This window comes from Macaca fascicularis, chromosome X (assembly GCF_037993035.2).
Source record: "Macaca fascicularis isolate 582-1 chromosome X, T2T-MFA8v1.1".
NCBI classification, from domain to species: domain Eukaryota; kingdom Metazoa; phylum Chordata; class Mammalia; order Primates; family Cercopithecidae; genus Macaca; species Macaca fascicularis.
Window position 1 is genome coordinate 71,300,104 of NC_088395.1, and position 24,027 is coordinate 71,324,130.

General features: G+C 39.2%; 1 protein-coding gene across 4 annotated transcripts in view; it reads right to left on the reverse strand.

Annotated features, from left to right (window-relative positions):
- Window positions 1-24,027, reverse strand: part of ZC4H2 (zinc finger C4H2-type containing) — a 119,984-nt gene that overhangs the window by 58,573 nt on the left and 37,384 nt on the right. For 2 of the 4 annotated variants that reach the window (XM_005593782.4, XM_005593780.4), the window contains exon 1: window positions 4,357-4,519. The exons of the other annotated variants lie outside the window; for them this stretch is intronic. In XM_005593782.4, coding sequence (XP_005593839.1) covers window positions 4,357-4,409 — 53 coding nt within the window. In that variant the 5' untranslated portion in view covers window positions 4,410-4,519. Of the gene's footprint in view, window positions 1-4,356; window positions 4,520-24,027 lie in introns of those variants that run through there. 4 annotated transcript variants of the gene reach the window in all.

Here is a 24,027-nt window from a genome sequence, read left to right on the forward strand (position 1 = left end):
TCTACATGCTCCTTCATCACCATTTAAAAGTCCAAGGAAAACATGGGCAAAATAGATTAGTTTGGGTTTTGGGGGCTGAGGTTGGGAACATAATGTGGGAGTGTGATTGGGATTGGGCTGAAAGACAGGGGTGGGCATGTGTTCAGAGTTAGAAGCAGAAAATGGTCTGTGGTGGGAGAATCCACTTCTGATGTTTTTCCCACTGCAAATTCTGCCATTGGTGTGAGTGCTGAGTATTAATGTGTACATTTCTGGGCTCGTGTCTGAATGTGTGTAAGGCTCTTAGCTTGACTTCAATAGGTCATTAGATGATGCTGCCATCATCATTCCTGCTTCTGTCCAGCAAACATTATTTTTTTTAACAGAAATATGCTGCCATGCTTATACTTCAGGAGATTTAGGATTAGAGCAGTTAGGAAGGAAGGAAGAAAGGAAGATACGTATCAATTCAAAATTGCATCATTAGATGGGATAACTTGAGTGCTATAATAAATCTCCCTGTGGAGACTGTGGTAGGGGTATTGCAATTCATTTTAACTGGGGAACTTGAGAAGGTTTTGGAGAAGATGAGGCATTTCATATAGGTCATATAGGTCATATTCACAGTGAATATGAATAATGGTTAATCCGATAATTAGCATTTGTAAGGGCAGTTAATAACATTGAAATGCATATGCCATGTGAATAGGAGGATATATTATTTTTTCTTTCCTAGCTGTGTAACCATGGGAAGGTTGCCTAACCTATCTGATCCTCAATGTCCTTATCCATAAAATGTGGGTAATAATCCCTATCCCAGATTTTCTTTGGGAAGACTAAAGAGTAAATGAGCCAGGAGCTTTGAAATTAAAAGGTGCTTGACAAATGTTAGTTCCTTTCTTCAGTTTCTTTGACTCTTTGCTCCTTCCTTCTTTCTACCTCCCATACATGTTTACCTGTCCATATGTGAACGTGAAGTATATGTTTATAGTACTTTCTCCACTTTAAATTCTTAAACCAAGTGGCTTAACCTTTGTATATTACTGTAAAATTGTCAAAAGCAGGTTAATTTAAGTCCCTTTTGGAACACACACATTTATTTTTCATTAAGTAATATCCATCTCTGTCCCTAGGAATTTTCTTTGCTCTGAAGTCTGTATTATTTGATATTAAGATGGCCATTCCTGCTTTATTTTGATTAATGTTTGCATGGTATTTAGACCATTTGTTGTGAACATAATTATTGATACATTAAGGCTATGTCTGCCTTTTTATTTTTTGTTTTCTGTTCTCTGTAATTTTAGTTTCTCCATTTTCTTTGCCCTGCCTTCCTGTGGGTGACGAGCATTTTTAAAAAATTCATATTGATTTATTTATAATGTTTTGAGTACATTTCTTTGTATAGCATTTTCAGTGTTTTCTCTCAGTAATATATTATATATACATAACTTATTTAATAATCTTCTGACTTCACCACTTTACATGCTTGAATGAAGTGTAGAAGCATGTCCTCCCCTTTACATCTCTTTACATTCCCCAGTTTACAATATAAATGTGTTAAATATTTCCTCTACATATGCTGAGACCACATTAGGTAACATTATACATTTAGCTTCAATGATCAAACATAAGAAATTTCAAGAGGAAAGAGAAAGTCTGCTGTATTAACCATGTTTTTGCTTACTGTTTATTGTTTCTTTTCTGTTTTCAGAGCTTACTATCATCTTTTTTTAGGGTATATCTAAATTTCCTTAGTATTTCTTCATTGGAGAATGTCTTGATTATCCATTCAGTACTGAAGGATATTATTATTGGACATAGATTTCTGGGTTGTCACTTCTTTTCCTTCAGCATTTAAAAAATGCTAGGGCATCATCAGTTTCTGATGATAAATCTGTCATTCTAAAGTTTTTTTTCCTTTGTAGAATTGTTTCTCTTCAGCTGCTTTGAAGAAGTTTCCTTTTTCTTTCATTTTTCAGAGGTTGATTACAATGTGTCCTGGAGTGTATTTCTTTGTGCTGATTATGTTGGTGTTTGCTCCTCTTCTTGAATCTAAATGTTTATGTCTTTTGCAAATTTGGCAAGTTTTTAGTCATTATTTTTCCTGATACTTTTCCAACCCTGCCCTCTTTCTCCGGGGAATCTGTTGGCATAAATGTTAAAGCTTTTGTTATAGTTCCACAGTGATTTCTACTGTTTTATATTTGTAAGCTATTTTTTTTCCCTCTGTCTTCTCCACCTTACTGTTGAACCTATCCATTGGGTTTTTTTGGGGTTTTTATGTTACTGTATTTTTCAGTTCTAAAAATGTCACTTTGTTCTTTATGTTTTATATTTCTTTGTTGAGACTTTCTATTTATTTTCTGAGATTTTCTACATTATCACTTGTTTCAAGTGTATTGTAACTGCTCACTGAAATGTTTTTATGACAGGTGCTTTAAGATCCTTATCAGATAATTCTAACATGGGTGTCATCTCAGTATTGGCATCTGTTTATTTTCTTTTCTCATTCAAGTGGATATCTTAGTATGGAAAGTGATTTTTTGATTAAAAGTTGGATACTCTGGATCTTATTTAAATCTTTTGTTTTAGCAGTTCTCTAACACTCTCCTGGATGGAAGAGGGACGGCAGAAGTCCAGTTTCTCCACTGTCTCTTGACATCCAGATTGGGGAGGGGCTGTTTGTTACTGCTGGTTAGAGGTGCAAGTTTGGCCTTTTCTCTGGGCCTATGCTGATTCCATCCTAGCTGGTTGAGGTAGAAACTCCTAGTTACCACTGGTAAGGGTAGAAGTTATGGTTCTCCATGTGGTCTTCACTGGGAAAGGTCTATTTTCACTGGGGATTAAAGTCCTTGCTCACAACTGGTCCTTTTCTGGGCATGGGGTGGTGGTTCCTTTGAAGCTTGGTGAGAGTGGAAGTCTAGGCTCTCCATTTGCAAGCCTAAGCTTCTGACTAGCTGCATTGTTATTATGACAGCTGGCATTCTACTGTACCAAAGTGTCACATTTTCTAGCTAACTTCTGATGCTTTTGCAAAAAAAAAAAAAAAATTGCAACATATTCCTTTCTCCTTTCCAGACTTTGCCTAGGACATAGTGGGAAAAGGAATACCTTTGCAGGCAGACCAACAAAATGTGGCACTTTCAAGCTGGGTGGCTGTGGGAAAATCACTCAAATTCTCTGGGCCTCTATTTCCCCAGCTGTAAAGGAGGAGTAGGAAGCTCACAGGACTCTTGCTGAATGAGCAAAATTAGGTCAAAGGGCCTGGCACACAGGGGCGGGAGGGGGCTCAATAAATGATAGTTCCCTTCCTTTACCTCTCCTGTAGAAAGAGAGATGCAACCCCCCAAGAGGAAGAAGAAACCAAGGTGTTTTACCTACCACCACTAATCACCACGTGTAGGTCTCATCCAGCACTCTAAGGGTTAAATCTCATGCCCAAAGTCTTATTTCTTAAAGAGACACACTTGACATCTTCCACCTTGGGTTCTCAGAAAACACTCCAGGGAGACAGCTTGACCCAGGCCACTCTCAGAGTGAGAGCAAAAGCCAAAGCAGGGGCTCACGCTGAGAAGGGGAGGTGAAGACAGACCTTGTGCCAGCCCACACAGCCCGGCGCTATTGTGTTCTGAGCAAGGACAATATCATCGCTTTGCCAAAAGCTGCTCCAGAAGCAACCGGGTGGCGGACTCCACTTCGGCAACTCCCATTTTGCCAGCCTGCCTGTCACCTCCAGCTCCTCAGAGCAGCTGTCGCGATCCCACCATCAGCGCAGCGACCGCGTCCCCAATCCCCATTGCTCCCATCCCCCTCCCAAGCGCGGGATAGGAAGGAAGAAAGTGGCGAGTGAGTGAAAGGAAAACGAGCGCGCGCCATTCTCCCAGCTCCGCCCGCTGAGATTCCTCTGCAACCCCCACTTGGCAGCCCCTGGCAGCAGCCACCAGCCCTGATGCGCTAGACTTGGCTCTCAAAAGCCTTTCCCAAACTCCAGGTTCTCAAGTTGAACAAGAGACTGGAAAAAAATCTCGACTCCTAAAGAGCAAGGAGCCAAAGACACCTTGGGGCACACAAGTACTTTTTAAAAACGTGACCATGAATGCAGAGTCCTGACCCCCACCTCGAAAAATAAAACTGTCTTGGGACCAGCCCTGTGTTTCTTCCTCTTTGCTTTCTCAGCCACATCTGGCAAGAGGTCTCTCTCTCTCTCAACTCTCCTCAGCGCCCCTCCCATCCTCACCTCTCCTGCAAGTCTGTGGTGAATGGGCCCCTTTCCAGCTCCCCAGACAAGCAGCCCAACAATAGATAATTAGCCCTCTCCTGCAAGGAAGGGTTGGTTGGAGGGGGGCGGGGGGTTGAGGGGGACAACGTGCCACTTACCTGATCTCTTTAATGCTTTCCAATTTGCACATGATTTCTTGCTCATCTGCCATACTTTTCACTGTCAATTTCACGTCCCGAGAGATGTACAAATACACCAGCCAAAGGATACAATAGACACAATGTAGCCACCTCCTCCGGGCTTGGGGCTCTGAGCCTGTGCGGTAGGGGCTTGGAGAGGCCTGGGAGCTGTAGTCCACAGCTTCAGGGCCAGCCAGGCAGCCCGGGGGCCTGTAAGACTACAACTCCCAGAAGGCCAAGCGAGACATGCCTGTTTCCCTTCCTGCAGCCGCACTTTAAATCAATTTGTTATAGATAATTATGTCAAAGGTTGTGAAGAGTGCAAAGGAATGGGGATATTCATCTGGCCCGTGTGTGGGAAAATGGGGAAAAAAAAACTCCTGAAGGCCATTGGAGAGATGAGAGACGTACCCATTCGCTCCCCTTCGGGGGTCCTTGCACCTACTCACCCGCAAAAGATTAGCGGTAGTTGCTAATTATGCCTTGCGGATGGAAACAAAGCCTGCAGGGAAAGTAGCTTCGGAGATGTTGAATGTGCTAGCTGCTGCCTGGGGACCAGTAACTTTGGCATTCAAATTAGGGTGGGGCGGGGGTGGGGAAGAGGAGGATGGGAGGAGGAAGATGCTGCAAAAGCTGGGGGAAAGGAGAGTGGGGAGGAGAACCTTGTTACTTCCAGCTACCCGTTCAACAAACAATTACTTAAGCTCGGACTTTGTCAGTCAATGGAAGAAGTACTGTAGGAGTCACTGGGCGAGGCAGATAAATAAAAGCAAATCCTTGCCTTTGAGGAACAGAAGAGGCTGAAAATTTACCTATTAATTACAGTACAGTGTGGTGTCAAACAAAATACAGGAATAGATAAGGTGTAACCTGTGCAGAGAAGATGTAAATAGGTCTCAAGAGTGACTAACGATTTGTCAGACCATAGAGGAAAATAGGCTTTCCAGGTGAGGATACAATAGAGAGAGAAAGGAAAGGATGAGCGGTTCAGAGTGCCTGAAATATAGGATTCTTATATGAGGTGTAGAGGTGGAAAAAAGAAATGGGAGATGTAGTATTTAGAAAAGGCAGGTAGGAGCCAGACTATGAAATATGTTAAATGTCAGACTAAAGGGTTTGGACTTAATCCTATAGGCAGACATTTATCTAATAAACTTTTAAATTTATTTATTTATTTATTTATTTATTTATTTATTTATTTGACAGTCTCACTCTGTCGCCCAAGCTGGAGTGTAGTGGCACAGATCTCAGCCCACTACAACCTCCTTCTCCTGGGTTCAAGCAATTCTCTGGCCTCAGTCTCCCAAATAGCTGGGATTACAGGTGCCCATCCACCATGCCCAGATAATTTTTGTGTTTCTTAGTAGAGATGGAATTTCATCATGTTGGCCAGACAGGTCTTGAACTCCTGAGCTCAAGTGATCCACCCGCCTCAGCCTCCCAAAGTGCTGAGATTACAGGCATGAACCACCACGCCTGACCCTAATAAGCATTTTTTAAGTGCTTACTCTGCACCAAATAATGTTTAATTATTGTATGTTTCAACGCACGGTAGTGATAAGGTTGGAGGAATATTTTAGGGAGAGACTCTGGAAGCAAAGTAGAGAATGATTAGAGGACATGAGTAACTGCCCAGGTAAGAGGCAGTTACTCAGAGTGCACAAATAGGCCTAGAGAGCTGGACTTCGGACAAAAGGAAGATGGTGACTCACTCCCAACTAAAGGTGAGTCAGAACTCTCCCTGAGTTTGTCCTTTCTTTTACTGAGCTTCAGTTTCCTCATCTGAAAAATGTACCTAGTGAGCCCACCTCAGAGGCTTGTTGTGAGGCCTCTATGAGATCATTCCCATGATCATGCTGAATACAGGGCTTGGTATATTGTAGGAGCTTGAGAAGTTTGTGCAACATGAATCTCATGTCATTCTGGATGTCCACAGTGATTTTAAGCATTCTCCAGGGAAGAAATTAAAGCCCTTCTCTTCTTTGGATCAAAGATGTAATAACTTTCTTAACCATAAAATTCTCCCTAGTGTCTACATTTTCCTATCATCTTGAAGGTTGCTACCTTGTAGAGCCACTAGTTGGTATTTAAAGAACACTGAGTTGGTTAGTCACAAACCCTGTGGATCCAGAGCCGAGAACTGGCCCCAGCTCTGTCTCATAAGGGGAGGAGGTAAATGACAAGCCTGTGTAAGTGCCTAGCATATACTGGCTACTGTGCTGAGTCTGATATGTACAACCTATCATTTTATCCTCACAACCAATATGAAGGGGGCAAGTAGATTCATCCCCTTTTAGAAGGAGGAAAACTGACTCAGATAGGGAAAGTTGTTTTGCCAAGGCCACACAGTAAGTTATGAAGCTAGAGCCTGTGCCCACTTTGGACCAAGTTACTTGCAGATTAATGAAGATAGCATGTCTGGAAAAAAAAAATATAGCAACCAAAACTAAAATGGGGTCCTGAGTATACGTATCTATGTCAAACATAAAGTGGTTTATAATGCGTTAATGCTGGCTTGGGGAGAAGTGGAGGGTTTGTAAGGGATGTGTGGGAAGCAATTTATGAACCGTCTTTGAGATTTTAAATCTAATGTCTCTCTCTTTTTCCACTATCCCCTTCACCCAAAGAATCCTTACCACTGACTATGTTCACACGTCTGGTAAAAGTCTGGATGTGGCTACGTATCTGTTTCAATTAAATATGTTAATGGGTTTAGAGTCTGATTTGGTAATAATTTGGGAACTATCTTGTCTTTCAAGCCTCACAGAAATCCTAGTTTATAGATGAGGAAACTGAGACCAAGAGAGGCAAAGGACTTGTCCGACATCATCCAACTTGGCTGAAACAGAACCAAGACTCCTGACTCAAGGGCCTGTGCTCTTCCTATGGCCCCACGCGGCCTGTATGAAGCTGCTACTGCTACCATGGGGCCTGAATGCCTCTGTTACTTTTCAGCCAGAAGGTACACTCTAATATAGGGTGTCTGCAGAGGGCCAAGCATGTCCCATGCCTCCAATCTATGGACATTAAAGGAAGATAACAGTTAATCTAACAGAAGAGGCTGTGGGAAAACCTGGAGCTTGGAAGAAGGCTTGTGCTATTTGTAACAATTAAAATGTCCAAATACAGAAAGAGTAATATGCCTCTTAGCTTCTGTTGGTTTGCTTTTGGCTCTTTGACCTCTTTGAGAACAGATGTTTCACCTGTTCCTTGCTGAGTTTTAAGAATCCAGGCTAGCAATGAAAGGAAGGAAAATGTTGTAGAGAAAGTATGGGGAAGAGAAGGAAACCATAGCCTTCTGCCCCTTCTTCTGAAGCAGCACTTAAAACAGTATCTGCAAGCCAAGGTGGTGGCTTTTCCATAGTAAGTATTCAGTAGCTCTCAATTGATCAGAAGTTTGCAATGGCTGAAACAATATTTAAGATATGGGCTAGCAGTGAGTTCTAATGCATGATTTTATTAGAAGAACTGATTGATTTGAGGGGGTAGAAATAAAAAAAAATTCTTAGTTTTATCAGGGCCAACATTATTCTTATTGCTAAGAAACAAGTAAGTCAGGCAGGGTATGTTGGGGTTAATACCATTAAAATGCAAGAAATTAGCAAAAAGGAAGTCAGTCAGTCTCTTGTTAACATGATCATACTTTCAGGGAATAGATCAAGACTTTAAAAATGGAGGCCAGAATATTGAATTCACAGATCTTTCTTTGTACTTCAACAGTGAAATGAACTAAGAGGAGGCAGAGATGCAACAACATCCTTGGTCCCAAATTGCCTTTGAAAAAGCAGTGCAAATTACTTATTAAATTTCTCATTATATTTCTTAATCAGCATTTCTAAGAGAAAAAAATGAGCCAAAAGTTTTCAGCCCAAAAATGTTTATTGTATACTTATGATGTGTCAAGAACCATCAAGGTTTCAGTGAAGATTTCATAGCAGATATGACAGACATGGGCCTTGCCCTTACCAAGCTTACCATTTAGTGAGAGACCAGCTATTACAAAGATCATGCATACATATATAGCTATACCTAGCAATCAGGGCTTGAAATAAGTCTAGGTTCTGTGAGCACACACATAAGGGGAGAACCAACTTAGTCCTGAGAAGTGAGCAAGGAGTCAGGGAAAAGCTTCCTGAACAAAATTAGGCAGGAAGGGAGAGGAAGGGAGGGAAATAGCAGGAGGCATGGAGGATTAATTCATGCAAACAGCTAACAAATATTTACTGAACACTTACTACATGCCAGGCACTCTCCTAGGTTCCAGGGATATATAGTGCTTTGCAGGTATTAAGTTAGTTTAATCCTTGCAAAAATTTCACAGGAAATATATATTATTATCATCCTTATTTTACAGAAGAAGAAGTTGAGGCACAGAGAAGTTAAGTAACTTGCCCAGAGTAACACAGCTAGTAAGTGGCAGAATTGAGATTCAAATTTAGAGAGTCTGCCTCCAGAAGCCATGCTCTCACTTACTGTGTTCTATTAGTTACCCAGGATCCCAGTTCTCAGGAAGTTTACATTCTAGTACGAGGAGCCAGACAATAATGACAGAAAAGAAAAAGAAATAAACATAATAATATTAGGGGGAGATAAGCCCATGAAACACTAATTGAGGATAATAGGAGAGAATAGTGGCAGGAGGGGGAATGTTTTAGTTAGGATGTTCAGGGAAGACTGCTGTTCAGAGATGACATTGTAGTGGAAACGTAAGGAGTTCGCCATACAATGATCTGGAGGAAGAGTACTCCAGGCAGAAGGAATAGCCAGTGCAATGGTCCTGAGTCAGAAAATGCTTAGCCTATGAAAAAAAAGTAGGTAGGGCTCTGGCTGATTAAGGGGAGCAGAAGTAGACTGAGGAGACAGTTTATGTCATTGAACTTTTATTCTAAAAACAGGGTATTGTAAACTATGGTGATGAGTTTGGATTTTATTCTAATTACAATAGGCAGATATTGAGGGTTTTAAGTAGGGGAGCAACATGATCTAGTTTTTAAACATCACTGACTGCTGTGAGAACAGATTTTATTGGGGCAAAAGTGGAAGTAGGAAAACCAGTGGGAAAACTATTACACTTGTCCAGGAAAGAAATGATGGTGGCTTGAATTACAGTAGTAATAATAGATATGAAGAAAAATGGACTGATTGTAAACATATTATTGGGCACAGAAGTGATATGATTAGCTCATGGATGGGATGAAGAGGTACGGAGGGAAAGATAAGGCATCTAAAATGACTCCTGGATTTTTGGCTTCAGTAATAAGATCAGTGCCATTCACTGAGACAGGAAAGACTGGAAGAGAACCATACGATGTTAGGGCTGGAAGGCACTCATGTGGTATATGGAAAAACTGAAGAACAGAAATGGTAATTGACCTCCCTAGGTTAGGGAATTAGGAGCTGAGATAGGTAATCTCATTCTTCACACTCTCTCAGAAAATTTTCATGTTCTCCATCACTTCAGCCCTTCAGCTAGGGTGTTGAGGGGTGTGTTTGAAGCCTTAACTTTGAAGATTCCCCTAGGAGATGGGACTTGTGGATGATTAGCTAGAATTTGTATCTGCCTACATAGACTGTGCTAGGTGTTCTCAGGCAATGTTTCAGCTGAGATTCTTGCTGTTTTTGATGGCTTTATGTCATTGAACTTTCACTCCTGTATTCTTTCTCATCTACCCAATGTCACTGACCTAGATCCCCCAAATGCAAATTTCAGGGAACAAAGATCTGGCAGTGGGAGTAGGGGAGTCCCACTTTTTCCCTTTCCAAGTCTGAAAAACCCTAGTGTAAAAAATCCTATTATGAAAGCAGTCTAGTGTACATCTACTGCATTTTCTTAGTAAACTTTCATCCACACCCTCCCCCTTCTTCAATTCCCACCTCTTTGAGAGTGACCAAAACTGACTGTCTAGCTCCAATGACCTTCCATTTCTAACAGCCTCCTTTATATCACCAGAACTAAGTATGGGATTGAGTTTCCCAAAGGACTGAGTCTTACCAGGTTCCCTGCACATCTTTCCCAGGCTGGGGTACTTTAGAACTATTCACAGGGCCCTTGTCCCCCTCATAGAGCTGTTTAATGATTAAATGAAAATAGATAAGGTATGAGAAAGCACCTAGCACGTTGATTGAAATATAATGGGCATTCAGTACAGGTCAATATCCCTCATCCTTCTCATCACTTCCCCTATTTCTCAGAGTCATTTTGAGAACCCAAATTTGGAGATAATTCAGTGAATAGAAACAGGAGAGGACCATGAAAAACTACAAATAAGTTGTCTTGATTTAAGCTTGAGAAGATAATGATACAGGCTTCATTTAAAGATCTCAAAATGGACAGGGCAGCATTTGATGTGAAGGTTGTAGCCATTATTTCCCCTGAGTCTGGGGCAAAAATGGTTTCAATTATAGTAGAGGCTTTAGAGGGATGATAACTTGTAAAGCCACAATGACAGATAAGCAACCCCAAGGAAAAGATGGACAGATTCAACTGTATAAAAATGTACAATGAAAAGTGACACTCATAAAATAAAAATGAAACAGACTGGGAAAGTAAAAATAACTCATAAATCTTAGTATTACCCCACCCAGGGGTTGGTTGCATTGTAAACAATAGAACAAACCTTATGCCTATGAATGAAACATCTGGCATCTGCAAGTAAATGGATTGGGAAAGGAGTGGGAAGGCAGATGTTCTCTCCTGGGCCTTCAAAATCCCCTTGCATATATCACATATAATTTCCCAGCTTGACTTCCCAGATAGCGCTTCCTTTCCTAGCACAGGTGGCAGTATGCATAGTGGTGAGGCACCCAGACTCTTCAGTCAGGCTGCCTGAGTTCACCTCTGCTCTCTACTGTTTTTAGCTAACTGACTCAAGGGCAAATAACTTCCCCTCTATGGGTTTTGGTCTTGTCATATGGAAAATGGAAATGATAGTAATTGTGACTAACTCTTAGGGTTGTAATTAAATTAATATATGTAACTGGCTAAAACAGCATAATAAATACTATAAAAGTGTCTGCTATTATTAAGATGGATATTCTTCAATAAACTTTCTTTTTACCTCCTTGTTTTCCATCATTGGCAGCCTAGCTACCCTACCAGACAGGTTCCCATTATCCTCTAAATCACAAGACTTGAAAAGGATTGTGCTTATCTACTTGGAAATGAAAATACCAAATATGCATCATAGATATGGCCAATCTGTCATAAAATTGAGGATATAACAAATTTAAACATCTGACATTATTTAAAAATAGGAAAATCATGTTCCCAGTCCTATAAAATGATCATAAATTTACTATATACACTGATTACATAATCTACTCTTCCAATTAATAAGATAAATCATATATAGTATATGTTAGTACATAAAAAATATATCTCAACTTACATCATAAACTGGATCAAAAAACAACATGCGGCTCTACTGAATACTATTCAAACATTTAAGTTAAAAAAGTTTTGTCTTCTAAAAATTTAGATAAGCTTTTTGGGGAATAATTTGAATGATTTTGGGTTTCTTGAGGGAAAAAGAGTAATTGAAGAAACAAAGGAATTTAAGGAATTTCTTCCTGACCCAACATTTCACTTCAACATGTTTATTAGTACCCTCCTTGTTTTCTTTGTTGAAATTTTAGATTCAGGGGGTATATGTGCTTGTTTGTTACATGGATATTGTATGCATAATGGTGGGAGTTGAGCTTCTAGAATACCCATCACCAAAATATTGGACATTGTACCCAGTAGGTAATTTTTCAACCTGCACCTCCCTCCCATCCTCCATGGTTTTTGAGTCTCCAGAGTCTATTTTCTCCACCTTTATGTCCATGTATACCCTTTGTTTAGCTTCCACTCAAGTGAGAACATGTGATATTCTATTTTCTACTCCTGTCACTTAGGATAATGTAATCACCCAATGGTTTCATCTTGATCACTGCCCAGAAAAGGCAATGCATTGAGAACAGAAGGTTTTCGCAATAGAAAAAGAGTTCAATAAATGCAAAGCCAGCTAAACAAGAGGACAGGAGTTTATTATTACTCAAATCAGCCTCTGTAAAAATTTAGAGGCTAGGGATTTTTAAGAACAGTTTGGTAGGCAGAGGGCTAGGGAATGGGGAATGCTGTTTGGTAGGATTAAGGATGAACTCACAGGGAGTCAAAGCTTGTTTTCTTGCACTGAGTCAGTTCCTGGGAGTAGGGGCACAAGACCAGATGAGCCAGTTTACTTGTCTGGGTGGCCCAGGTGGTCCATCAGAATGCAGGGTCTGAAAAATACCTCAAACACCAATCCGAGGTTTTACAATAGTGATATTATCTATAGGAGCAACTGGGGAGGCTAGCAATCTTGTGATCACTGGCTGCATGAATCCTGAGCCATTATTTCTTATCTTGTGGCTACTTTGTTAGTTTTACAAAAGAGGCCTGATCCCCAAGCAAGAAGGGGATTTGTTTTGGGAAGGGGCTGTTCCCATCTTTGTTTGCTAAACTACAAACTAAATTCCTCCCACAGTTAGCTTGGCATATGCCCAGGCATGGGCAAGGGCAACTTGGAGGTTAGAAGCAAGATGGAGTTGGCAGTTAGGTCAGATTTCTTTCACTGTTAGAGTTTTCATATGTCAGATTTTCCTCACTGTCACAATGTTCACAAAGCTGGTTTCAATAATGGCCTCCAACTCCATCCATGTTGCTGCAAAGAACATGATTTTGTTCTTTTTATGGCTACATAGTATTCCGCGGTGCATATACACCACATTTTCTTTATCCAATCAATTTTGGTAGACACTTAGGTTGGTTCCATGACTTTGCTGTTGTAAATAGTGCTGCAATAAACATACGAGTACAGGGATCTTTTTTGTTATAATGACTTCTTTTCCTTTGGATAGATACCCAATAGTGGGACTGCTTGGTTGAATGGTAGTTCTGTTTTTAGTTCTTCGAGATATATCCATACTGTTTTCCATACAGGTTGAACTAATTTACATTCTCATCAACAGTGAACAACTGTTCCCTTTTTTTCTAACATCTGTTGTTTTTTGACTTTTTATTAAAAGTCATCTTGACTGATGTAAGATAGTATCTCAGAGTAGTTTTAATTTGCATTTCTCCAATTATTTCTGATGTTGAAAATTTCTTCATATGCTTGTTTGCTGTTTGTATGTCTTCTTTTGAGAAGACATGCCCTTTGCCGGCTGTCCTAGGGGCTGGAGATCCAGAGAAATAAGAACAGTTCCTGCTTTGAGGATGTTCATAGCTTATTTGGAGATGGGCCAGTAAATAAGTAATGACAATACAATGTGAGCTGTGTTATAATGGAGGAGTGAATAGTAAACTCTGGGATAACGTAAGAGGGATTAAGAAACTCTACCAGGGATAATCTGAGAGGGTTTCCCAGACAGGTGTTTTCAGAACTAGATCTGTGGCAGGCACCATTAGAAACCTTGAATCAATTTTCCTATGGCAAGCAGAGGCATGCTGGTTGCTAGAGCATACTCGTCTAAGCCATCACATTTTGAGTAGAGGCTAACTGAACATTTCTCCTCTTGACCCTCTTACTTCCTCAGCTTATTTAGCCCTATAAATGTTAGTGGGCATCAAAGCTGGAAAGGCCTCTCAGAAGACAGCTATATCCATGGTTTTCAAACTGGGTTTGGCAGAACCCTAAGATTTTAGAGTGAAGGGAAGCCACCCCTACTCCTTTTTAAACTAGAACTTAATTGGTATTATTTTCATATTTGGGGATTTTGTGGAAGATATTTTTCAATACAGTGATCTGTTGCTTAAAAAGTATTTGAAAAACAGTGATTTATTCCAATTTGTCCTTATTTTAAAGATAGAAAAACAGGATCAAAGTAAGCAAGGCTTGGCCAGAGATCAAAGAAATGCAACAACAAAACAAGTGCTATCAAGACAAACATGCTTATCCTTTACTTGTCAAAGACAGCTTTTTGGTCTATTAGTCCTCCAGTCCCAAGCTAGATGCTCTGCCTTCCATGTTTCAAGATGTGGCCTGGTATAGCTTTATTAGCAGTGGCAAGCCAGGTCAAGCTAAAAGGGGCCAGAATCTAAGGCCAGGCATTCCTCCCATCTCCCTGCTGCTACATAATGACGTTGGAGTTAGTGAGTGAGGAGAGAAGACTCAGGCTCCGGGTATAAAGCTGGACTACGGTATATTAAGTGGCAAGCCACAGTTCAGGGAGTCAGTGGAGTATGACGTAAATTAGTAGGGGCATCCCAACAGGTAGAAGATGCAGAACAAGGAAGGCTCCAAGGCAGTCCATGTTTTGAAGGTCCCAGTGGGCAGTTGGTTCCAAGATGGTGTGTCCATAGAAACAGGGGTTTCAGCTACCAGACTTCAGGTAGTCTCTAAGATGGAAGTAATGGAGGAAGGTAGACAGATTGTCCAGTGAGAGAAAAGCAAGTCTTCATTTTAGAGGACCTGGTGACCTGGACAGCAAATTGGGGCATAAAGAACAAGGCAGGAGCCTAATGATAAACACTGGGACAAAATGTTAATTATCTCCAATTTGACATACAGGTTTAATGGCAACTGATATCAAAATCCAGAAATATTTTTGGTAGACACAGACAAGATAGTTCTAAAATTTATATAGAAAGGCAAGGGAACTGAAATAGCTAAAAACAATTTTGAAAGAGAATAAAGTGGAATAAATCATTCTACCTGATGTCAACATTTATTAGACAGCTACAGTAATCAAGGTTGTGTAGTATTGGTGGTGGAATAGACATATGGATCAATGGAACAGAATACAGGACCCAGACATAGACTCACACATATATGCCAAACTGGTTTACTATTTTTTTCTTTTTCTTTTTTTTTTTTTTTTCCACAAAGGTGAAAGGAAGATCTTTTCAACAAATGATGGTGGAGAAAGTGAATATCTGTTAGGAAAAAAAATTTTTACTCGAAAGACCTCACATCTTATGCAACAATTAACTCAAAATGGATGACGGATTTAAATGTAAAATGTAAACCTATCAAACTTTTAGGAAAAAAAAAAAGGAGAAAACCTTTTGGATCTTGGACTAAGCAAAGGATTCTTAATTTGACACCAAAAGCATAATCCATAAAAGGAAAAGCTGATAAAATGGACTTTATCAAAATTGAAATTTTTTTCTGTGTGAAAGAAGATGAAGAGACAAGCTATACACTAGGAAAAAATATTTGAAAACTACCTATTCAACAAAAGACTAGTATCTAAAATATATTAAGAACCCTCAAAGTTCAACAGTAAAAACTTAACACAATTTAAATAATTGTCAAAAGATATGAAGAAACATTTCACTAAAGAGGTTATACAGATGGTAAATATATGAAAATTTCTTCAATGTCATTAGCCATTTGGGAAATGCGAATTAAGACCATAACACAATATCGCTATAACCTATCAGAAAGGCCAAAATAAAAAATGGTGACAGTACCAAATGCTGGCAAAGATACAGAGAAACAGAGTCACTCATACATTGCAGGTGAGCATGCACAATGGTACCACCATTATGGACAATGGTTTGTCAATTTTGTATTTTTTAAAAAGAAACACACAACTACCACATGACCTAGTAATTGCAATCCTGAACATTTATCCCAGAAAAAAGTGAAAATTTATGTTTATAACAAACCTATACATATTTATAGTAGTTTATTTATAATAGCCCCAAAATGGAAACAACCCATATGTTTTTCAACAGGGGAATGTTTAAACAAATTGGTATATCCATACCATGGAATACTCCTCAACAATAAATATTGATACATCTGTGGGTAAATCTCCAGAGAATTATGCTGAGTAAAAAAAGTCAATCCCCAAAGGTTACACACGATATGATTCTATTCATGTAACATTCTGGGAATGACAAAATCATAGAAATGGGAAACAGATTTGTGGTTACCAGAGGTTACAGAGGGAATGGTAGTGGGAGGGAAGTAGGTGTGGCTATAAAAGGGCAATATGAGGGTTCATTGTGGTGGTGGAAACGTTCTGTATCTTGATTATATTAATGTCAGTATCTTCTCTGTTGTATTGTACTATAGTTCTGCAAGGGGTTACTTTGGGAAAAACACAGTAAAATTTACATGAGACCTATCCGTATCATTTTTCTGCAACTGCATGTGAATCTATAATAAAAACAAAAAGTTAATTAAGAAAAAAATTGTTTATCTTGATTACTGAGATTTTCAGCATTCCCTTAAAATTATGCTCAAGGCAACTACCTCCACTCACCTCACTCTAGTTTCAGCCCTCTTCCTTCTCTTTCTGTGTCTCCAGGGCCTAGTATAGACCCAGCCCTCAGTGAATTAATGCTGTACAGATGGGGAATGAATGACTTCCCCTCAGATGAATTATTCCCAGTCATACTATGCTCACAGAGAGAAACAATATGCCTTCTCTCTTCCTCCCCAATTTCTTTCTTTCCCCTCTGGTGTTAATGATCAACTTTCAACATTTTTGAGGCTGTCTGATTTCAGTTTGCGAGCCCAAATATATCAGCAATCTTCTACCTTTTTCAGAGGCACATAGGGGCAAAGACTACACTGAAAGGATCCTAGACCAGGTGTTGAAAATCCTAGTATTCAATGTAGGCTTAACAACTGATTGGATGTGGGACCTTGGACAAGGCACTTTACTTCTTGGAGCCTCAGTTTCTCATCTGCAAAAATGGGAAAATAATAATGCCTTCCTGCGAAGAAAGTATCATTACCTGGAAAATTCAGAGTAGCTGAAAGATTTGAATATTAACTTTACATCTCCCTATCTCTGTGAAATGAAGATGAAAGAGGGAAGGTATGGGAAGATGTAATGGTGATTGTATAAGAGCTTACTTAGGGGTTGTGGTGCTACATTGTCACTACTATCTCCACTGGACCTTCAAGATCATCCCAGTGGTCAATACAGGTTAAGCATAGGACTTAACAGTTGTTGAATGGCTCAAATTTCTTCCTATTTTTTAAGAATCCTGACATATTACAAAGTGGAGGGGTGCAGTGGTGTGGGCCTGTAAATCCAGCTACTCGGGAAGCTGAGGCAGGAGGTGTGCTTGAGCCTAGAAGTTCAAGACCAGGCTGAGAAACATAGCGTGACTCTGTCTCAAAATAAAACAAACAAAACTATTCCCACAGCTTGCCAGGAGTAAAAGAAAAAAAGTAGAAACATTGGCAGTTCCTCAAAAAGTTAAACATAGTATTACCCACATGACTCATTAATTCTACTCCTAGGTATATACCCAAGAGAAATAAAAACATATATCCACACAAAAACTTGTATGTGAATGTTTATAGCAGCATTAACCTTAAGAGCCCAAAAAGTAGAAATGAACCCAAATACCCATCGATTGATGAGTGGATAAATAAGGTTTGGTCAGTCTTTAAAATGAAACATTATTCATCCATAAAACAAATGAAGTATTGATCACATGCTAAAGCAAATGAACCTTGAAAATATGATGTTAAGTAAAAGTCAGACACAAAGGACTATATGTTGTATGATTCCATTCATGTGAAATATACAGTATAGGCAAGTACATAGAGACAGAGAGTAAATTAATGGTTGCCAGGGGCTGCCGGGAGGAAAAAATGGGGGAGTGACTTCTTAATGGTTATGGGGTATGAAAATGTTCAAGAATTAGATAGTCATGATGGTTCCAAAACATTGAAAATGTACTAAATTATACACTTAAAACATAACTGTATATTTTTATTGGTGAAACTTATGGTGAGTTATATCTTGATAAAAATGTCAAACCATGCCTTATTTCATTGACAATATAAACTCTTCAGTCTCAACTTAAGACCTTTCATAAATGAGACATTCAGAGCAAATGAGTGTTCCTGTTCCCCTTCCCCTCCTGACTCCAATCTCTGATAGGCTCAGATTGAACATCCCTCAATCTATGTCATCTACATGTCTGCTAAGATTGTAGCTGTATCCACTAATGCCCACATCGAGGCTCAGATATGCTCCAGTTTATAAGCTCATCAGCAAGACTTATAATAACCTCTGCCCACTGCCTTGTGGGGTTCAGAATTTATTCACATTCTCAAACTTGGGTTTGGGTGATCCCTCACAATAGCTGAATTCCCCAAGCTTCCTTTATCCCAAGCATACCCACAGTTCAGTGATCCCAGGGATCAGACCTGGTCATGTTGGTACGTCATTCCCTAACTCTAACTTGCCTGCTCTGTCTCATGGTGTGCCCAGTTTTCAGGGCTACATTTCTGCTTTTTTCCATCTTTTGTGCTGATGGTTTACTGTGGTCGATACCGCCAAGTTCCATTCCCTCTTTTCCTCCCACACATACCAAGCACTATCAAGGCTCATCATTCCCCACCCTGCTTTCAGTGTCTGTCAAAACCCTTATTTAAGACAGATCTGATCCTCGCACCTCCTGGATTCAGACCATGTTCTGGAGCAGAATCTTCCAAAATCCCAGGTGCTACCTCCTTGGTGATTCCTGAGTATTTCACAGGAATCTGGATCCTTGGCTGCCTGACACACCTACTAGAAAGCTTATCTTAGTGATGTCACATCAGGTATTGGACCCTGGTCCTGGGCCACTTAACTGCACTCTCATTAGCCAACTTCTGCAAGCAAGGCTGTTGCATCCTCCACATAGAGTTGCAAGATTTATCAAATAAAGATACAAGATGCCCAGTTAAATTCGAATTTCAGATAAACAACAAATACGTTTTTCGTACAAGTATGTGCCATGCAACATTTCAGACATATTAGCTTTTTTTGTATATAAAGTTCAAATTTAACAGGCATCTTGTATTTTATTTGACAACATTCCTCCAGTGGAGATGGCATCAGCTTAGCCACCTCTTCCCTTCAAGCTCCCTGTCTTGGTGTTATCACCCTGCCATTCATGTGTTGTCTGATTTATTGACAACACATGATTCTTAATTCCAGGTTTCCTAGTTGCTATTACCTGAATCTTTGTGTTCCCCTAAAAAAAAATTATGTTAAAATCCTAACACCCAAGGCGATGGTATTAGTAGCTAGGTCCTTTCTGAGGTGATTAGGTCAGTGTTCTTATAAAAGGGGACAGAGAGAGGATCCTTCCCCCTCTGCCATGTAAAGTTACAGTGAGAAGAGAGCCATCTATGAGGAAGCAGTCCCTCACTAGACATGGAATATGTTAGTCCCTCGATCTTGGATTTCTCAGCCTCCAGAACTGCAAAAACCAAATTTCTATTGTTAATGAGGCACCCAGCTTATGGTGTTTTGTTATAACAGTGCAAATGGAATAAGACCCTACTTATTGCTAAGGGTCTTCCTCTACCCTACTCCCCCAGAGCCTCCCCTCCTCTTCATTTTAAACCTGCCGACTCTTTTTTTCAGAATAATAATAAGAAATGTTTGAGCACTTATGTGCAAACACTCTGCTTGGTGCTTTACCTGCAGTCTTTCATTTCATCTTCAAGGCAGTTATTAGTTCAACTCTCGTTTTACAGATGAGAAAACTCAGATACAAATAGATGAAGTAAATTTGCTCAAAACCACTTACTAAATGGCAGAGTCAAGATCCTACTTATGTGTATTTTCATGTGTCTAAGATAATTACTTCCCACTTAAAAGGTCTATATCAGAATTTTAAAATGTTTGTGTCTCCACTTAAAAAAATGCCTCAAGTATTTTATTTTGCCAGTTATGGAAATATAACTTTACTTTTGCATGATGATTCATCATTAAATAATAAGTAACCTTCATTGAGTGATTAATATAGCCTAGGCACTGTTAACCCTTTACAGGTATTAATTACTATGATTCTCACAACAATGTTATGAATTAGGCTCTATTATTATTTTCATTTTTAAAGTGGCAGAAACAGACTCACAGAGAGGTAATGTAACTAGTCAAGGTCACCAAGTTCATAAGTGACACAGCAAGGGTCAAAGCCAGGCAATCTGACTACAGAGCTCATGTGTTGACCACTATGCAATACTTCGTATAAACAAGTCAAATAAAACGTTATTATATCTATGTTGTTCAAATTAGGATATTCTTAGGGATCCATGAAAAGTTTTGCTTTATATTATTCAAGTTTCAGAAACCCTACACTCTTTTTTTACTTCCAATTTGTTCCTGTTAACTTTATCATTTCCAGCCTATGAACTTCATGGTTGAAAGGCAGGTTCAGGAATTCATTTCACAATCATGAATTATTATCTGTGATATACTTTTTGTGCTCTGCTTGGCTTTTTTATTTACTGAAGCAATATTGTGGTGTTAAAGCAACAGAATTTCAACAAATACTTATGGTAGATTCTTTAACAGTTTAAAGGTGACCCAGTAGTAGGTGAAAATATTAGAATCTTAATCCTATTCCCTTATTTGTCTCTCACCTTCTTCCACAAAAAGAATTTCATGCAGTTTACAGAGATACAAACATTGCAAAACAAACAAAAAACAAAGAAAATGAAAGAGTAAAGAGGGACAAATGGGAAATAAAAGCATAAAGTAAGATACATACAGAAGTAGAACTAGAAAACAAAATCTTACATAACTGCTAGTGGTAGCCACAAATCTATCTCAGAGCTTCTTAACAGCCAAAGTCGTAAGGAAATTACAAAATCAGTCATGCTTTTCTAGGATTCATGGGGGAAAAAAGTAAATCAGTTTCACACAATCCCCTTGTCATTAAAAAACAGAATGGACTTTCTAGGTAATATCAGGAAAATGGCAGAGTAAACGGCTCCATTCCCATTCCTCTACAGGAATATTTAAAAAGAAGCAGAAACTATCAGAATCAACTTTATCAGCCTCTCAAAAAGAGTGGTTTATAGTAGCTGAGAACATGCCAAATCAAGAAAAAGGCAACTTTAAAATGGTAGGACATCTTGTGATGTTTTTACTTGCCTTTGCCCCACTGCCTCTCAAGCTTAGCAGTGGTCTTTTGTTTTGTTTTGTTGAGATGGGGTCTCACTCTGTCATCCAGGCTGGAGTGCAGTCCATGTCTCACCGCATGTTATGCCTCCTGGGCTAAAGTGATCCTCCCACCTCAGCCTCCCCAGTAGTTGGGACCACAGGCATGTGCCACCACGCCTGGCTAATTTTTGTATTTTCGGTAGAGACGGGGTTTCACCATATTGCCCAGGCTGGTATCAAACTCCTGAGCTCAAGCCATCCACCTGCCTTGGCCTCCCAAAGTGCTGGGATTACAGGCGTGAGCCACTACATCAGGCCTTAGGTACACTTAGCTACATCTTGAAGATGGTAGCTACACTCTCAGAGTGGAATCCTGGTCCCTGGTTCTGGAAGAAGCATAGCAGACCTCACATGCCAAGTATTTTCTAACTGTCTGGGGGCTGCCTGAAGGAATGATGCAAGGTACTCTTTTCTGTTTTACCTACCTTGGAATCCACTCAGACCAGAAAACTAGTGAGCATTGCTTAAAAATATTGTAAAGCAAGGCAAATAAACAACATGAAGATGCTTGGGGCAATAGATTACTCATGAAATATGCAATAGGTCTGGGAGAAAAATCTGGGGGAGTTTGCTTGGGAAATCAGGGCATTCAAAGTATCTGTGTACATGAAATAATTTAGAAAGCCACAGTTACGCCCAGGACAAGATGCATACTCAGAAAAGACCTGATAAGAGCACAGATTTCCACCTTGGGCTGATCCCTAGGCTCAGTGTTTAAAGGCTAAGATCAGGCTAAGTGATGATGGAGTGGCCCAGGATAGAGAAAATTTGTAAAGACAGAAATAGGTGAATTTTTTGTTTGTTTGTTTTAGCTCCTGGAATTCAAGGAAATATGTGAAAACCATAGGTGAACACAAGCTATGAAACATAAACTTCAGTAACCACAGACAAGAAATACAGTATCTGCAAAAATAGGAAAAGTAATGAAACAGGCTATTACAGTGTTTAAAAAAAAAAAAAAACAGCTAACTCTGAGAAAGAGAAATAATCAGATTTCCAGAGTTACCACATTATAATATTCAAATGTCCAGTTTTCAACAAAAAAGCACAAGGCATAAAAATAAACAGGAAAAGAAGGCTTATTCAAAAAGAAAATAAACAGACAGAAACCATTCCTGAGGAAGCACAGATGTTGAGCAAGCACAGATGTTGAGCTTACCAACAAAGACTTTAACACAACTGTCATAAATATGCTAAAAGAGCTAAAGGAAACCATGAGCAACGAACTAAAGGAAATCAGTAAACAATGTATGAACAAAATGAAAATATTCATATAGGAATATTAATTTTACAAAGGAACCAAACAGATTTTTAATCTGAAAAGTATAATAACTGAAATAAAAACAATTCACTACAGGGGTTCACTAGCAAATCTGAGCAGGCAGAAGTCAGAATCAGCAAACCTGAATATAGGACAACTGGAAGTTCCCAGTCCTAAGAACCACAAAGAGAAAATAATAGAGAAAAGTGAATAGAGCCTAAGGGACTTGTGGTATACCATTAAGTGAACCAACATACAAATTTGGGAATCCCAGAATGAGAAAAGAGAGAGAGAGAAATGGTAGAAATAATATTTCAAGAAATAATGACTGAATACTTCCAAAATTTGATGAAAGGCATGATTGTATACATCCCATAAGCTCAACAAATTCCAAGTATGATAAATTCAAAGTGATACAAACTGACACATACTGTAATCAAAGTATTGAAAGCCAAAGACAAAGAGATAATTTTGAAAGCAACAAGAGAAAAGCAACTTATTCTGTATATGGGATCCTCAATAAAATTAACAGCTGATTCTCATCAGAAACCATGGAGGTCAAAAGGCAGTGGGAAAACATATTTAAAGTGCTAAAAGAAAAAATTGTTAATCAAGAATTTTATATTTGACAAAACTATCCTTTAAGGATGATGGTGCCATCAAGACACACCCAGACGAACAAAAGGTAAGGGAATTCATTAACACTGGACCACCCCTATGAGAAAACATACAGGAAGTCCTTCAGGTTGAAATAAAAGAAAACTAGATAGGAACTCAAAACCATATGAAGAAATAAAGATTTCTCGTAAAGGTAACCAAACGGGAAAATCTAACAGCCAGTAATATCGTATTTTTGGTTTCTAACACTGATTTTTATTTTCTACCTGATTTAAGAGATAAAATCATAAAAACAATTATAAATGTCTTACTGGTCACACAATATACATAGAAGTAATTTGTGACAACAATATAAAGTGTGGGGCAAAGATATATAGTGGCATTTTTTTTTGAGACAAGGTCTTGACCTGTTGCCTAGGTTGGAGTGCAGTGGTACAATCACAGCTCATTGCAGTCTCGACCACCTAGGTGCAGGTGTTCTTCCCACCTCAGCCTTCTGAGTAGCTGGGACTATAGGCATGGCAGGACTACACCACCAACAAAGAATATATATATATATTTGTTGTAGACATAGGGGTTTCACCATATTGCTCAGGCTGGTCTCAAACTCCAGGGTTCAAGCAATCTGCCCACCTCAGCCTTCCAAAATGCTGCGATTACAGGTGTGAGCAACTGTGCCTAGCCAAGTAGCAATTTTTGTAGGTTATTAAAGTTAAATCAGTATCAATTCAAACTAAATTGATATAAATTTAGGGTGATAAATGTAATATACATGGTAACCATAAAATATCTAAAAGTATAAACAAGAGGGAATGAGAAGGCAATAGAAA